The sequence below is a fragment of the Delphinapterus leucas genome, chromosome 1 (genome assembly GCF_059928025.1).
Source record: "Delphinapterus leucas isolate spDelLeu-1000000601 "Yukka" chromosome 1, BTC_Dleu_Yukka2, whole genome shotgun sequence".
Classification (NCBI taxonomy): domain Eukaryota; kingdom Metazoa; phylum Chordata; class Mammalia; order Artiodactyla; family Monodontidae; genus Delphinapterus; species Delphinapterus leucas.
Window position 1 is genome coordinate 92,422,433 of NC_143129.1, and position 18,131 is coordinate 92,440,563.

The 18,131-nt window shown below is 45.3% G+C and overlaps 1 protein-coding gene across 1 annotated transcript in view; it reads left to right on the forward strand.

Moving 5' to 3' along the window:
- Nucleotides 1–18,131, forward strand: part of LOC111180031 (A-type voltage-gated potassium channel KCND3) — a 19,445-nt gene continuing 1,314 nt past the window's right edge. Inside the window, exons 1-6 of the mRNA XM_089908570.1 lie at nt 1–92; nt 806–968; nt 13,719–13,820; nt 14,155–14,244; nt 16,971–17,218; nt 17,949–18,067. Of these exons, the coding sequence (XP_089764696.1) occupies nt 1–92; nt 806–968; nt 13,719–13,820; nt 14,155–14,244; nt 16,971–17,218; nt 17,949–18,067 (814 nt within the window). The remainder of the gene's footprint in view (nt 93–805; nt 969–13,718; nt 13,821–14,154; nt 14,245–16,970; nt 17,219–17,948; nt 18,068–18,131) is intronic.

Consider the following 18,131-nt stretch of genomic DNA (forward strand, 5'->3'; position numbering starts at 1 on the left):
ATGGACAACCCACTTCATGCCTCTGAGCCTCGTTTCCTGCATCTGTACAATGGGGATCGGGGTTCCAAGCTCACAGGGTTCATGGAGCTCATGTGAGGCAAATGTGTAAAAGTGTTTTGGAAATTATAAACCTCCACATGAATAGAAGGCGGTTTATTATTCATCGTTTTGTTATCAAAAATGAAATGGTGTTCTGCTTCAAAATCATCCACGGCTCCTCTTTGCACTTGGATGAAACCCACGCTCCTCGTCGTGGCCCACTAGACCCTGCATGGTCTGGCCTCCCACCTGCCGCCTCAGTTTCCTCTTGTAGAACCCGCCACCCGCCCTGTGCGCCAGCCCCGCTAGCCCTTTCACTGTTCCTAGAACAGGCCGAGCCCCTTCTTACCTCAGGGCCTCCATCCTTTCTGTTCCTGCTACCTGGCACACTCTTCCCCAAGGCTGTTGCCTGGCTGGATTCTTTACCTTCAGATCTTAGCTTAAATGTTACCTCCTCAGAGACGCCTTTCCTGACCACACTCCCCCAACCTGGCACAGCACCCATCTCTGTTCTCTTCATAGAAACAGCCAGAAGTCACAATGTTTTTATATATTCACTTTACCGTCTTCCCCTGGTAGGATGTTGGCTCCGTGAACATAAGGATCTTGTCTATTTTGTTCACTCCCGGGTCCTATCACAGTACCTGGCACACAGTAGGCACTCTAAACAATTGTTGAGTGAAGGAGTGAATGATTGGCAGGGAAGCCTGACTTGTTTCCCAAATGGCCCTTCTTCCTTACACCCATTTCTCTTTCTGTCTCTCAGATATGGAGACATGGTGCCCAAGACGATCGCAGGGAAGATCTTCGGCTCCATCTGTTCCCTGAGCGGTGTCCTCGTCATTGCCCTGCCGGTCCCTGTGATCGTTTCCAACTTCAGCCGGATTTACCACCAGAATCAGAGAGCTGATAAACGCAGGGCACAAAAGGTAAGCCTCAGACCCGGGAAGGGGGCAGGCAGCACCAGGGAGGGTGCTCTTGGCCTTGTGCTGTTGTCACAAGGAGCTCCTGGGAGAATCACTGCGCAGATGGCCTCTAGCTTTGGAAGGTAAAGCAGCGCCAAGTGCCTTCCTACCTACCAGTAACCTGCATTCCAGCCCCAGACAGCTGCACAAGACAGCAACCCCTCAATTATCCACAAGCTGCTGTTCTCCCTTTCGGAAGATATTCTGTGCAGTTTCCTTGGGACCTGGCTCCTCTTCCAAGATCTCAGCCATCAACTCTGGGTAGTGCCCGGTCTCTTCCCTTTCCCAGCCAAGAGCTTACTGGGGAACATAATTGCTTTTCAGTACTCTGTAATAGCCTATACGAAACAAAGTGACAAAAATAAATTTGCTAAAAAGAAAAATGAATACTCTGAAAGGAGAACATTCTGAGGCCATTGAGTTCAGGGACAAATGGCACAGCGGGCTTTAGTCACCTCATGATATCATAGGATAAGGCACGGAACTGCAGTTGACGGTCAGGAGATTAAGCATGGGTCCTGGAAAAGTTTTCAGTGATGTCCAGTGAACACGGCTTAGGAATGCAGGGCAGGATGAGTGCCCTCTCACCACAGGATGATGAAAGATGTCTGAAGGCTTTGGTGCCAAGACAGAAGCCTCCTTTCATGACTGGCCGCCACCTTCTACCCAAAATACCTCACCCTCTCAGCCAAATGTTATTTCTCTGCATTTTTAGGGCATCTGGCTGGTGAAGGTTCTTGGACCCAGGGGGCAGCTTTTCCTTTTACTCCTTTTTTTTTTTTTTTTTTATGTATTCAGCTTTTTTTTTTAATTTTTGAATTTTATTTTATTTATTTTTTTATACAGTAGGTTCTTATTAGTCATCAATTTTATACACATCAGTGTACGTATGTAAATCCCAATCTCCCAATTCATCCCACCACCACACACCATCCCCCCAGCCACTTTCCCCCCTTGGTGTCCATACGTTTGTTCTCTACATCTGTGTCTCAATTTCTGCCCTGCAAACTGGTTCATCTGTACCATTTTTCTAGGTTCTACATATATGCATTAATATACGATATTTGTTTTTCTCTTTCTGACTTACTTCACTCTGTATGACAGTCTCTAGATCCATCTCAACAAATGACCCAATTTTGTTCCTTTTTATGGCTGAGTAATATTCCATTGTATATATGTACCACATCTTCTTTATCCATTCGTCTGTCCACGGGCATTTAGGTTGCTTCCATGACCTGGCTATTGTAAATAGAGCTGCAATGAACATTGGGGTGCATGTGTCTTTTTGAATTATGCTTTTCTCTGGGTATATGCCCAGTAGTGGGATTGCTGGATCATATGGTAATTTTATTTTTAGTTTTTTAAGGAACCTCCATACTGTTCTCCATAGTGGCTGTATCAATTTACATTCCCACAAACAGTGCAAGAGGGTTCCCTTTTCTCCATACCCTCTCCAGCATTTGTTGTTTGTAGATTTTCTGATGATGCCCATTCTAACTGGTGTGAAGTGATACCTCATTGTAATATTGATTTGCATTTCTCTAATAATTAGTGATGCTGAGCAGCTTTTCATGTGCTTCTTGGCCATCTGTATGTCTTCTTTGGAGAAATGTCTATTTAGGTCTTCTGCCCATTTTTGGATTGGGTTGTTTGTTTTATTAATATTGAGCTGCATGTGCTGTATATATTTTGTCCATTGATTTGTTTGCAAATATTTTCTCCCATTCTGAGGGTTGTCTTTTTGTCTTGTTAATGGTTTCCTTTGCTGTGCAAAAGCTTTTAAGTTTCATTAGGTCCCATTTGTTTATTTTTGGTTTTATTTCCATTACTCTAAGAGGTGGATAAAAAAATCTTGCTGTGATTTATGTCGAAGAGTGTTCTTCCTATGTTTTCCTCTAAGAGTTTTATAGTGTACAGTCTTACATTTAGGTCTCTAATCCATTTTGAGTTTATTTTTGTGTATGGTGTTAGGGAGTGTTCTAATTTCATTCTTTTACATGTAGCTGTCCAGTTTTCCCTGCACCACTTATTGAAGAGACTGTCTTTTCTCCATTGTATATCCTGCCTCCTTTGTCATAGATTAGTTGACCATAAGTGCATGGGTTTATCTCTGGACTTTCTATCTTGTTCCATTGATCTATGTTTCTGTTTTTGTGCCAGTACCATATTGTCTTGATTACTGTAGCTTTGTAGTATAGTCTAAAGTCAGGGAGTCTCATTCCTGCAGCTCCATTTTTTTCCCTCAAGACTGCTTTTGCTATTCAGGGTCTCTTGTGTCTCCACACAAATTTTAAGATTTTTTGTTCTAGTTCCATGAAAAATGCCATTGGTAGTTTGATAGGGATTGCATTGAATCTGTAGAATGCTTTGGGTAGTATAGTCATTTTCACAGTATTGATTCTTCCATCCAAGAACATGGTATATCTCTCCATCTGTTGGTATCACCTTTAATTCTTTCATCAATGTCTTATAGTTTTCTGCATACAGGTCTTTTGTCTCCCTAGGCAGGTTTATTCCTAGGTATTTTACTCTTTTTGTTGCAATGGTAAATGGGAGTGTTTCCTTAATTTCTCTTTCAGATTTTTCATCATTAGTTTATAGGAATGCAAGAGACTTCTGTGCATTAATTTTGTAACCTGCAACTTTACCAAATTCATTAATTAGCACTAGTAGTTTTCTGGTGGCATCTTTAGTATTCTCTATGTATAGTATCATGTCATCTGCAAAGAGTGACAGTTTTACTTCTTTTCCAATTTGTATTCCTTTTATTTCTTTTTCTTGTCTGATTGCTGTGGCTAGGACTTCCAAAACTATGTTGAATAATAGTAGTGAGAGTGTATATCCTTGTCTTGCTCCTGATCTTAGAGGAAATGCTTTCAGTTTTTCACCATTGAGAATGATGTTTGCTGTGGGTTTGTCATATATGGCCTTTAGTATGTAAAGGTAGGTTCCCTCTCTGCCCACTTTCTGGAGAGTTTTTATCGTAAGTGGGTGTTGAATTTTGTCAAAAGCTTTTTTGCATCCATTGAGATGATCATGTGGTTTTTATTCTTCAGTTTGTTAATTTGGTATATCACATTGGTTGATTTGCATATATTGAAGAATCCTTGCATCCCTGGGATAAATCCCACTTGATCATGGTGTATGATCCTTTTAATGTGTTGTTGGATTCTGTTTGCTAGTATTTTGTTGAGGATTTTTGCATCTATATTCATCAGTGATATTGGTCTGTAATTTTTTCTTTTTTGTAATATCTTTGTCTGGTTTTGGTATCAGGGTGATGGTGGTCTCATAGAATGAGTTTGGGAGTGCTCCTTCCTCTGCAATTTTTTGGAAGAGTTTGAGAAGGATGGTTGTTAGCTCTTCTCTAAATGTTTGATAGAATTCATCAGTGAAGCCATCTTGTCCTGGACTTTTGTTTGTTGGAAGATTTTTTTTTTTTTTTTTTTTTTGCGGTACGCGGACCTCTCACTGTTGTGGCCTCTCCCGTTGCGGAGCACAGGCTCCGGATGTGCAGGCTCAGCATCCATGGCTCACGGGCCCAGCCGCTCCGCGGCATGTGGGATCTTCCCGGACTGGGGCACAAACCCGTGTCCCCTGCATCGGCAGGCGGACTCTCAACCACTGCGCCACCAGGGAAGCCCTTTGTGAAGATTTTTAATCACAGTTTCAATTTCATTACTTGTGATTAGTCTGTTCATATTTTCTATTTCTTCCTGGTTCAGTCTTGGAAGGTTATACCTTTCTAAGAATTTGGCCATTTCTTCCAGGTTGTCCATTTTATTGGCATAGAGTTGCTTGTAATAGTCTCTTAGGATGCTTTGTATTTGTGTGGTGTCTGTTGTAACTTCTCCGTTTTCATTTCTAATTTTATGGATTTGAGTCCTCTCCCTCTTTTTCTTGATGAGTCTGGCTAATGGTTTATCAATTTTTTTTATCTTCTCAAAGAACCAGCTTTTAGTTTTATTGATCTTTGCTATTGTTTTCTTTGTTTCTATTTCATTTATTTCTGCTCTGATCTTTATGATTTCTTTCTTCTGCTAACTTTGGGTTTTGTTCTTCTTTCTCTACTTCCTTCAGGTGTCAGGTTAGATTGTTTATTTGAGATTTTTCTTATTTCTTGAGGTAGTCTTCTGTAGCTATAAACTTCCATCTTAGAACTGCTTTTGCTGCATCCCATAAGTTTTGGATTGTCATGTTTTCATCGTCATTTGTCTCTAGGTATTTTTTGATTTCTTCAGTGATGTCTTGGTTATTTAGTAAGGTATTGTTTAGCCTCCATGGGTTTGTGTTTTTTACGTTTTTTTCCCTGTAATTGATTTCTAATCTCATAGTGTTGTGGTCAGAAAAGAGGCTTGATATGATTTCAATTTTCTTAAATTTACCAAGGCTTGATTTGTGCCCCAAGATGTGATCTATCCTGGAGAATGTTCCATGCACAGTTGAGAAGAAAGTGTAATCTGCTTTTTTGGGATGGAATGTCCTATAAATATCAATTAAATCTCTGTGGTCTATTGTGTCATTTAAATCTTGTGTTTCCTTATTTATTGTCATTTTGGATGATCTGTCCATTGGTATAAGTGAGGTGTTAAAGTCCTCCACTATTATTTTGTTACTGTAGATTTCCTCTTTTATAGCTGTTAGCAGTTGCCTTATGTATTGAGGTGCTCCTATGTTGGCTGGATATATAATTATAATTGTTATAGATTCTTCTTGGATTGATCCCTTGATCATTATGTAGTGTCCTTCCTTGTCTCTTGTAACATTCTTTATTTTAAAGTCTATTTTATCTGATATGGGTATTGCTACTCCAGCTTTCTTTTGATTTCCATTTGCATGGAATATCTTTTTACATCCCCTCACTTTCAGTCTGTATGTGTCCCTAGGTCTGAAGTGGGTCTCTTGTAGACAGCATATATATGGGTCTTGTTTTTGTATCCATTCAACGAGCCTGTGTCTTTTGGTTGGAGCATTTAATCCATTCACGTTTAAGGTAATTATTGATATGTATGTTCCTATGACCATTTTCTTAATTGTTTTGGGGTTTTTTTTGTAGTCCTTTTCTTTTCTTGTGTTTCGCACTTAGAGAAGTTCCTTTAGCATTTGTTTGGAGCTGGTTTGGTGCTGGTTTGGTGGTGCTAAATTCTCTTAGCTTTTGCTTGTCTGTAAAGCTTTTGTTTTCTCCATCAAATCTGAATGAGATCCTTGCCGGGTAGAGTAATCTTGGTTGTAGGTTCTTCCCTTTCATCATTTTAAGTATATCATGCCACTCCCTTCTGGCTTGTAGAGTTTCTGCTGAGAAATCAGCTGTGAACCTCATGGGCGTTCCCTTGTATGTTAGTTGTCATTTTTCCCTTGCTGCTTTCAATAATTTTTCTTTGTCTTTAATTTTTGTCAATTTGATTACTATCTCTCTCGGCATGTTTCTCCTTGGGTTTATCCTGCCTGGGACTCTCTGCACTTCCTGAACTTGGGTGGCTATTTCTTTTCCCATGTTAGGGAAGTTTTCAACTATAATCTCTTCAAATATTTTCTCAGGTCCTTTCTCTCTCTCTTCTCCTTCTGGGACCTCTATAAAGTGAATGTTGTTGCATTTAATGTTGTCCCAGAGGTCTCTTAGGCTGTCCTCATTTCTTTTCATTCTTTTTTCCTTATTTTGTTTTGCAGTAGTGAATTCCACCATTCCGTCTTCCAGGTCACTTATCTGTTCTTCCGCTTCAGTTATTCTGCTATTGATTCCTTCTAGGGTATTTTTCATTTCAGTTATTGTGTTGTTCATCTCTGTTTGTTTGTTCTTTAATTCTTCTAGGTCTTTGTTAAACCTTTCTTGCATCTTCTCCATCTTTGCCTCCATTCCTTTTCTGAGGTCCTGGATCATCTTCACTATCATTATTGTGAATTCTTTTTCTGGAAGCTTGCCTATCTCCACTCCGTTTAGTTGTTTTTCTGGGGTTTTATCTTGTTCCTTCATCTGGTACATAGCCCTCTGCCTTTTCATCTTGTCTATCTTTCTGTGAATGTGGTTTTTGTTCCGCAGGCTGCAGGATTGTAGTTCTTCTTGCTTCTGCTGTCTGCCCTCTGGTGGATGAGGCTATCTAAGAGGACTGTTCAAGTTTCCTGATGGGAGGGACTGGTGGTGGGTAGAGCTGACTGTTGCTCTGGTGGGCAGAGCTCAGTAAAACTTTAATCTGCTTGACTGCTGATGCGTGGGTCTGCATTCCCTCCCTGTTCGTTGTTTGGCCTGAGGCAACCCAACACTGGAGGCTACCTGGGCTCTTTGATGGGGCTAATGGCGGACTCTGGGAGGGCTCACGCCAAGGAGTACTTCCCAGAACTTCTGCTGCCAGTTTCCTTGTCCCCACAGTAAGCCACAGCCACCCCCTGCCTCTGCAGGAGGCCTTCTAACACTAGCTGGTAGGTCTGGTTCAGTCTCCCCTGGGATCACTGTTGCTTCTCCTGGGTCCCGATACGCACACTACTTTGTGTGTGCCCTCCAAGAGTGGAGTCTCTGTTTCCCCCAGTCCTGTCAAAGTCCTGCAATCAAATCCCACTAGCCTTCGAAGTCTGATTCTCTAGGAATTCCTCCTTCCGTTGCTGGACCCCCAGCTTGGGAAGCCTGACATTGGGCTCAGAACCTTCACTCCAGTGGGTGGACTTCTGTGTTATAAGTGTTCTCCAGTCTGTGAGTCACCCACCCAGCAGTTATGGGATTTGATTTTACTGTGATTGCACCCCTCCTACGGTCTCATTGTGGCTTCTCCTTTGTCTTTGGATGTGGGGTATCTTTTTTGGTGAGTTCCAGTGTTCTCCTGTCGATGATTGTCCAGGAGCTAGTTGTGATTCTGGTGTTCTCGCAAGAGGGAGTGAGAGCACGTCCTTCTACTCCGCCATCTTGGTTCAGGGCCCTGCCATCCTTTCTCTTCTGTTCTGGGCTGAAATACTCCCCCTTCAGCAGCATCTCAACCTCCATGGGGTACGATCAAAGCCTTTCTGGGTACAGTGGACAGGGGGACCTGAAAGAATCACTTATGGAGGCCTGAAACATTATGTCCTTATTTTATTCTTTCTTTTATTCATTCATTCCACACACATTTACTGAACACCAACTATGTGCCAGGCGCTATGCATTGCAGCTGGGTTACTTCCTCACCGCATGATCCTCTCTCCTGACCTTCCATTCACAGGGATAACTCCCAAGTTGCAGGGCTTCCATGACATATCAGAGGAATCCAGGATTTCAGAACAAATCTGTATATGCTGACTGAAACAAAGTCTCAAAGTTCATGAAAGTTAGCTCTGAAATGTATAATAATTTACATGTAAAAATACTTAATAATATAATATATATCACATAGTTATATAATAAATCCAGTTGGTCCCCACTTCCAGCATCTCCCCTTTTGTGTGCCTTTGTCACCTCCTTGCCCTGCTGTCTCCCTCCGCCTGTGTGGAAATATATTTTGACTTATCTTGACCTGGGTTTTTAATGTTGTCAGCCTGCCTTGGATTGATCTGCTGTCCTCTCCATCCCCTCCAGAACAATTTCCTACCTCTTCACCCAAGGTCAGGTTTCCCCACCCCCATCCCCTGCTAGCCAGCTCAGAAATAGAAGTCTTATCTCTTTCCCTGTTCAAGTCAGCTGGCAAATGTGAACAATATATAAATTCATTATGCTGTCCTAAAGAAAGGGGCAGAAAGAAACTGGGATCGTCTTTCCAAATCAAGGAGCCTAAAGCCCTGAAGGGTCAAGGGTCCTATAGCAACCTCAACCTCCCCCTCCCCCAACCCCCCAGCACTGGGCAAAGGCTGATACAGGGTTTGTTTTGGTTTTGGGTTTTTTTTTAACATCTCTATTGGAGTATAATTGCTTTACGATAGTGTGTTAGTTTCTGCTGTATAACAAAGTGAATCAGCTATCCGTATACATATATCCCCATATCCTCTCCCTCTTGTGTCTCCCTCCCTCCCACCCTCCCTATCACACCCCTCTAAGTGGTCACAAAGCACCGAGCTGATCTCCCTGTGCTATGCGGCTGCTTCCCACTAGCTATCTATTTTACATTTGGCAGTATATATATGTCCATGCCACTCTCTCACTTCATCCCAGCTTACCCTTCCCCCTCCCCGTGTCCTCAAGTCCATTCTCTACGTCTGCATCTTTATTCCTGTCAGATTCCATATATATGTGTTAGCATACGGTATTTGTTTTTCTCTTTCTGACTTACTTCACTCTGGAGAGGGTGTGGAGAAAAGGGAACCCTCTTGCACTGTGGGTGGGAATGTAAATTGATACAGCCACTATGGAGAACAGTATGGAGGTTCCTTAAAAAACTAAAAGTAGAACTACCATATGACCCAGCAATCCCACTACTGGGCATATACCCGGAGAAAACCACCACAATGTTCATTGTAGCTCTATTTACAACAGCCATGACATGACACAGGGTTTTTGTAGAGCAGTGGGGATCCAAGGTATCCTCAGCTCACACACTAACCCACAACAGTCCCACTCAAACTGTGCTTCAGCCACTCCTGTGCTCCCTTCCCCTCCGGGCTCACACCCTTACCTACTTCTTGGAGCATCGCACCTGCTGTCGTTTTGCCCCTGCAAAGAATACGAGAGGGACCATTTCTCTGCAGAACTTTACAAAGCTCATCCTGTGTGATTAAGATCCAGAAGGAATCAGCTTAGGCTTCTTCCTCCCTCTAGCCCCTCAGGATGAGACTCCCCGCCTTCTGCCTCCTTTCCCACCCTTCTCCCTCTCCCTCTTTGCTCTTCCTTGAAATCAGAGTAAATATTTGCAGTGTTTTCACCTCCTCTTGATACTGTCTCTCCTCACAGTAGGCTCAGTTCTGCCTCTTTTCACCTTAGGCTTCCTGTGAGAGGAAAAGAAAAAGAACACAAGAATACTGCCTGCTTCCTGCACTGGGTCTGTCACAGCGAGGCAAGGAAGGCAGGTTGGGGAACTTCGTGGGGAATGGAGAGATGGGACAGGAAGGGGGTTAGGGGTGCTGATGACAGTTCTCAGCCCAGACCACATACTCAGGAGCTGCGAAGGTAAGCTCCAGCCCATGTGCCTCAGGTGGAGAGGAAAGACTCCAAAAGTTGTCATCCTTTCCCATCGTGACTGATTGGCTTGGGATTAATTCCACGACTCTTTGCTGCAGAGACTGGGTTTTCTAAGCCAAGTGAGCTGGAGATCAAGTAAGGAGGTCTAGCAGTGGACAGAGAGGGGGAACGTTTTTAATGGAAATTTTCATTGGAATAATTGTAGATTCACATGTAGTTATAAAATTTCATATCCAGCGTAGGGACATTGCTGCAATCCACCAATCCTATTCAGACTTCCCCAGTTTTACTTGTACCCGTGTGTGTGTGTGTGTGTGTGTGTGTGTGTGAAGTTTTATACAGTTTTATCACCTATGCAGGTTCACATCCCCCATCTCAGTCAAGGTACTGCACAGTTCCAACACCATAAGGGCCCCTCCCACTATATCTTTTATAACCACACCCCCCTCACTCTATGTCTACCCGTCTCTAACCTCTGGCAACTAGTTATCTGTCCTCCCTTTATAAAAACGTTTTTATTTTTTTTAATGGTATATCAATGGTCTTATACAGTAGGCAACCTTTGGAGATTGGCTTTTTTCATTTCATGTAATTCCTGGAGATTCATCTAAGTCATGTGTGTCAGTAGTCCATTCCTTTTCCTTGCTGAGCAGTATTCCCTGGTATGGATGTATCCCAGTTATGGTTAACAGTTTGCCTGTTGAGGGACATCGGGTTATTATAAATAAAGTTGCTGTTAACAGCCATGTGCAGGTTTTTGTGTGAACATAAGTTTTCATTTCTCGGGGATAAATGCCTAAGAGTGCAATTGCCCATGTTCTCTTTTGGCTTTTCCATTTCTCCCTCTTTTTCCTTCTTCTGCCTCTCCCAGGGCAGAGATGTCAATACTCATGGTCCAAGGGCACCTGCCAGCCAGATAGCTAGGAAGTGCTTCATCGTGAAACCCTTCTCGGGGCTGACAGAGTTCTTGAGCTTATTAGCCTGAACTTGGAACTGTGCCCAGGGTGGCAGAATCCTCCATCCAAACCTCTCCTCCAGCCCTGGAATGTCTACAGCTGTTGAAAATGCGACTTTCTGGGCTTTGCTCATCGAGTTGAAAACTTGTCTGAGTGGAGTTGAAATTCAGGGAAGGAGGAGGGGGTGTTATGGAAGCAGCGTCGGGAGGTTGGAAGACCTGAGCTGAAACCTTGCCCTGGACAAGTCACTTCCTCTCACATCCTCCATTTCCTCGTCTGTAAAATAGCCTAGATGATCCCTACATTCTCCGAACTCTTACACTGTACTCATGTTCATGGAAGAGAAGGAGGCTGACCAGTGCACACAAGGACTGAGCCCATCACAACGGCTTTATTAACATGGATTTCTGACCGACTGTGTAGGATCATCTTCCTTTCTGGGCCATCACAAGCCTTGCTTGAGCAAATACTCAGTGCGAAGCTCTGTGCTAGGTGCTGAAGATAAAAATATGCATAAGTCACAGGCTCTGGCCCTCAGGGGCTCAAAGTCAAGCCAAAAGTCCTCACCAAATTACATATGCTGGGTATGGTTCTATAAATATATTGCAAACCTCTTTATCCTGTGTGGGAAATGATTAAACGATATAGTGCATTTGTTATGACAATCTGTTGCTTTAATAGCGCCCAGGGTAAGATAAGATTAAAAGGAGTGCCACAAAGGAGAGCAGGAAAATCTTTCATCTCTAGAAAGTAATGAAGACAGACCCCAGATACAAGAATGGTCTGGCTGTAAGTGGTGCAATCAAATTATATAAGGCTAAAATGAGCTTGACACAACTGGATTTCCATACGCAGCTCTCAACACCCAGTGCTCACCCAAAGCAATAGTAGCCACATCCTCAAATGATGAAGAACTTGCTTGAATGTAGACATTGAGCTGAGGGGAGGGCTGGAGCGGGATCCCCAGGAACGAGAACTGTCCTGCACCTGGAATGCATGTTCTTTGCTCAGAGAGAAGAGGAATGGTAGGGCTTACTTACCATCCTTTCTCTCCCTGCTTCCTCTTTTTATTCTCTGTCTAGAGGAGAGTAAAGATCGTTCTTCCTCAGTTTTACAGGCAGATCTTCTAGGCTCAAGTGCTGACCTTTTTGCCATATTTAGAAACCAGGGGAAGTCATTGAATTGTTCCTGCAAGGACACAGTGGTCACAGGGGGACTTCCCAGGGAACAACAGCTATCGTGTGTTCTTTGTGCTTCTGTTGACAGCCTAAATCCAAGTCCCTGGCCTCCTTTTAGCAGATGAGCCAGCCCAGTAGGACACTTGGAGGGGACACTTCCCCATGCTGGGGAGAAGGTCACAAGAAGTGAAAATTGCCACAATTTTCCAAGGACCCCTCTGTTCAGAGTCCATGCTGAAGTTAAATGTGTATTTTCCCAGAGGCAGAAGGAAGGACCCCTCTGCCCCAGAATAGGTTTGTGAGGCCTTGTGGGCTCTTCTTCCTGCAGCTGGGTCTAGATCCACAAGAGCCCAAAAGTGAAGCTGCATTTTTTTTAAACCAGCAGGAAGCCCTCTACCCGTCCCTTCTCCCTCCCTCCCAGAGCCTCTTTCCTCTTAGGCCTCACACTGTGGCTGTGCTGCTGTCATAGTGACACTGATTATGGTTATTAGGAAGGAGAAGAGAAGTTAGCCTGTGCAGTGTGTCCGGCCTCTCCCACTGCCTCTGCAAGCAAGAGAGATGAGTTTGCGTGGTTGAGGTACCACGCGACCCTTGCACAGGATACTGCCGAAGGCTTCCAAGGATGGAGCTGGGAGATTCTCAGTCACCGCAGCTAAAGCCAGGGTGTTGTATGGAAATGTGCTCCATCCTCTCCTCTCTCACACCCACATTGGGCCCCTTGTCACACGCACGTGCACCTACACTCGTTCCCACAGACATGCACAGCAAAATATACACGTATAGGCACATCCCAAAGACAGACATGCAATTGTAAATTCTTCTATTGATTTACAAGTTATCAAGCACTGGGGATATATCAGTGAACAAAACAAAAACCGCTGCCCTCAAGGAGTTTACATTCCTGTGGGGAAAGAGAGACAATAGCGAGATAAATATGTAAAACATATACTACCTTAGTAACGAATGCTAAGGAAAAAATAGAAAGAGGGGAAGGAGTTGAGGGGCACCTATACACACTCCTTGCTTTTCTTATAATTAACTGGTATTTGGGCACCTGCTGTATGCAGGGAATTGCACTGGACCCTAGGAGAGAATCAGGAGAGCTATAACATGGGCTTCTTTAAAGAACTTGCAGTCTGAGATGAGAAATACCCCAATGCAATACTGAATGGATAAAGGTCATGAAATTTGAGGAAGGAGGGAGGAATTTGATGAGTGATATTTCCCTGGTCAGGATCACACCCAGGCTGGAGAGACAAGTGGAAACCCCTAGGCACTCTGACCATGACCATGCTCACTCTGTACAGGGGGGTCACAGCCTCTCTGACCCAGTCCCAGGTCTATAAACAGAAGTCTCTGCGGCGGGGAAGAAGCAGCTTCCTCCCCTTCAACAGACATCACCTGGGAACCCAACCTTGCTGGGACAGCCCACTGTCGCTGGCTTGGCCAGGCTCACTGTCTTTTTGTCTCTCAGTCTCACTCACTCTTTTATTCTCTCTGCCAATCACAGAAGGCCCGCCTTGCCAGGATCCGTGTGGCCAAAACAGGGAGCTCCAATGCCTACCTGCACAGCAAGCGCAACGGACTCCTCAACGAGGCACTGGAGCTGATGGTAGGTGCCTGGGGGACTTGGGTTGGGGAGATGGAGGGGAGGACGGGCTTGCTTTTTCTTCCTGGGGGCATCAGCACTCCCACCCCAAAGACCCAAAGTTTCCCCAGGTAGCAGCCACCCTCCACATACGTCTTCCATAGGGTTCTCATCATCACCCCTAAACCCCCTTTAGCTCAAGGGCTCCCAGCCAAAGGCTAGCATGGTCTAGGGTGACCCTCAAATTTGGTTCATCCAGATTTTTCCAGTCCCCCCCTCCCTCCTGTGGAGAGATGAAGGAGATGGAGAGAAGGAGAGCCAGCAGCTTTATACTCAGCCTCTCCTCTTTTCCTCCTAGGGCACCCCGGAAGAGGAGCACATGGGCAAGACCACCTCACTCATCGAGAGCCAGCACCACCACCTGCTGCACTGCCTGGAGAAAACCACTGTGAGTCCCAGCCCAGTGCCACCTCCCTTCTCATCCCTGACCCCTGACCCTTTTCTGAGGTCAGAACTTACAGAGTGAGAACTCTGTCCTCACGTTCTCACCCTAGGCTTCAGAAGTCAAAATTTGTCCCCTTAGATCCAAAGAGTAGCAATGAGGTCTCTATCAGCCCTCAGGAGGAAGACCCCAAGGAGTGGGGCAAAGCCACCGGGATCAGGAGGCCTGCAGCACAGAGGAGGCCATTCCCCCAGTCTTTCCACACACACCCTACATCCGTCCTCACAGCCCTTTCTTAGTTACTGAGGCCTAAGGGCTCTGCCTATCAGTTTCTCAGCTCTGATGAGCACCCCTCTTCAGAGCTAGGGCTGAATTTATACTAGGTTACTACAGGACAGCAGAGAAGAATGTCAGTTTTTGTCCTATCCCTGGGGCTAGGTTGATGCAATCTGTGGGTCCCTTTTCTCCTTCCATTCCACTTGGAACAGGAGAGAGTGAATGAACGAAGCAGTGCATATATTTCTCTAGCCACGGATTTTACCAGTACCACACCATCTCAGTCACCCTGCAATTCCCAGGGAATTCAGATTCTGAAAGGCTGATTGCTAAAAATGAGTCATGGCTTAGGGTGCCCCAGCTGGAATGTGGAATGATGCTTGTGCCTCACCAACAGACTAAAAGGAAGGGCAGTGGGTCAACCCTGGAGCCTTGGCAAAAAGTGTTAGGAATAGTAGGGAGGGAGGAGAAGTTAGGCTGGACAACCAAAGAGAGACAAAGAGAAACTCCTTCTTGTTCTTTTCGAGGACCTCCTTCCCCAAAAAGCCTATGGTCAGGGCTCAGCACACTAAGGAAGGAACTTTCTAATTCTCAGTGTTCCATATCCTGGCCTCCCAAATGTGGGGGAAGTAGATGTTAGGTGACTCTTAGTATGGACAGCTGTGGACGCTGTAGATGGCAGCTGAACCCAGTGAGGGCTTCCAATGTGGGAAGGTACTCTGAAAACCCTAGTTTCCAGGACTTAGCCAATGTTTCTTAGTGTCAAGAACCATACAGGTGTATCTAGAATTTCTCTCAAAGACTCAGAGCTTGCCAAAGAAATAGGCCTGGACCCAACTGCCCTTTCCAAGTTGCATGTGCTGGGTGGAATGTGTAAGTTGAAAGGATATGGGTGAAAATATTTGGGTTTGAAGAGATGGAATGTTGGCATTGAAGGGGTGGAATGCTGAATTTGAAGGAAAGAATGTCGGATTGTGGGGATATTGGGATTAAAGAGATGGAATGCTGCATTTTAGGCAAGGAATGTTGGACTCAAGGGATGGAATGTTGGGACAAAGGGGGAAGAATGCTGGAAGCAAGGGATGGAATGTTGGACTGGAAGGGTGGAATGCTGGGATTGAGAGATCGAATGTCAAAACTGAGCCTGGGAATGCTGGAATGTACAATCAATGGTGTTTTTATCTTCTGTTGGCATGTTGTCCTGTAGGGGTTGTCCTATCTTGTGGATGATCCCCTGTTATCTGTACGAACCTCCACCATCAAGGTATAACTTTTTAAAATTTCAATTGATGTTTTCTCTCTGATTCTCCTGAGTCTGTGGAGTCTCCTCTTCTTACCCCCGATCTGGTTCTCTGCATGAGCTGTTGATTCTTCCTGGGCTTATCCTACCTCTGCTGTCACACCCAGTACCAGCTCAGGCTTCCAGTTTTTTTGTGCCTTTCTGATTCCCTTTTTGGACCTCCCCAGGGGCTTGGGGGGGTGGTGGAACATGGAACCAATGTTGGTACCTTGTGAGTGTCCATGTACCACATCTGTCTGTGCCACCCGCCCAGCTCTATGGGGACTCCTGGTATTGGCTGTCAGGGCTGGTCTCTCTCTGAACTCTGTTCTCATGATACTTCTCCTCAGACTTTCTCCTCACTCTGGCAGCCTTGGCCAGACCATTCATGGCATAGATGTTTAGTCACCTTGGCTAAACAGCCATATGTTCGTTATCCTGGGCTCCACTCCACCCCATCCTGGTGGCCTCCATCAGGAGTCTGTTAGCATCCCCTTCCCATGCTTACACTTGACTTAGGGAATCCTGTGCCTTTAGGTATATTAAGGAGCCATACCCCATAACCAGGTGGAAAAAACCCAGTACTCAAAAGCAATCATAGCCCTGAGTGTGTGACCGCATTGGCCTTCAAGAGCAAGGCTCTCCCAATACTGTGAATAATCCAGTGCCTTTAAAAGCTTATGTCTCACACTTGCCCAGGATTCATAAGGATCTCACCCAGTAAATCCAGAAAAGACGACCCAGCGTACCCACTACCCATTGTTAGTGACTCCTTACCTGCCGCTCCCTGCCCCCCGCCACCAGAAGATCCTGTCAAAGCCTGCAAAGTCCGTCAAGTCTTTGCTTCTAGCTCTGAGGATGCCACTAAGTCCCTCCATGTCCTCCATATCCCTTCAGCCAAAGCTGTAGATGAAGTGAATGTCACATCATGATTTCACAACCGCAGCCTCCGCCCTCCAGTCTGATGACCAGGGCTGTCAATGGGAATCTCCTCCTTCCTTCGATGCCTGTGGGATATCCCCCATGTCCTGAATGCTTATCTGTGCTCCAGGCAGCTGGGAGCCCTTCTCCCAAGGCCCAGAACAGAGACAGGCAGCTATACAGGGTACGAGGGATTATCCCCCCCACCCCTCCTCCTATCTCCTTCTCCTACCTCTTCTCCCTCTGCTTCCCACAGAACCACGAGTTTATAGATGAACAGATGTTTGAGCAGAACTGCATGGAGAGTTCAATGCAGAACTACCCATCCACACGGAGTCCCTCACTGTCCAGCCACCCGGGCCTCACGACCACCTGCTGCTCCCGTCGTAGTAAGAAAACCACACACCTGCCCAATTCCAACCTGCCGGCCACACGCCTGCGCAGCATGCAAGAGCTCAGCACGATCCACATCCAGGGCAGCGAGCAGCCCTCCCTCACTACCAGGTGGGTGGCTCCCATCTCCATCACTCCCTAAGGCTTGCGACGCTCCCTTCACAGAGTGAAAGGCTCTCAGCATTAGGAGACCCCTGGGGGTCCTCAGCCTTCCCTCCTCCTTATCTAATGCATGAGTCCCTCACCTCACCTTCCTCCCCCCACCTTCCTTCTCATCCTTGCAAGTTAACCCAAAGGCCTCTCACATGCCTTGGAGGATACTATAGCAGGTGTAGGCCCAATGTGGGGTTAGATACCAGAAAAAATAAGAACAACAACAAAAATCCATAAATGACCTACCCTAGTGCAAAGAATGGACTGTCTTCTCAAGACAATAATTTTCACAATTGTGAAATTATACGAAATTTCGGCTTATCCCAGGCTGATTTTGAATCACAGACTGACTCTCTACTTATATGTAGGCCACTTCCCACTACCTCCAATGAGTGGCAAGGAATTCAGGGAAACCAAAATCAAATGCCACAAGTGATGGGAAAAAAATCCACTGGAGGGAAAAACGTATACTCTGAATTCCAAAGCCCAGTACCCATGACTTTTACAATTCGGGGTAGTTTAGGAATAATAATCAGAATGGATAATTACAGGCCGATTACCAAAAGCAGAGATGGAGGGACACCCAAATCACCTCCCAGTTACTGTGAGCTAGACAGGTAGAGGGTCAAGGAAGCTTTGGGACACTAACAAGACGAACCATCATCAACTCACTCTTTTTTTATCCCAGTCGTTCCAGCCTTAATTTGAAAGCAGACGACGGACTGAGACCAAACTGCAAAACATCCCAGATCACCACAGCCATCATCAGCATTCCTACTCCCCCAGCGCTAACCCCAGAGGGGGAAGGTCGGCCACCCCCTGCCAGCCCAGGCTCCAACACGAACGTTCCTGCCGTAGCCAGCAATGTTGT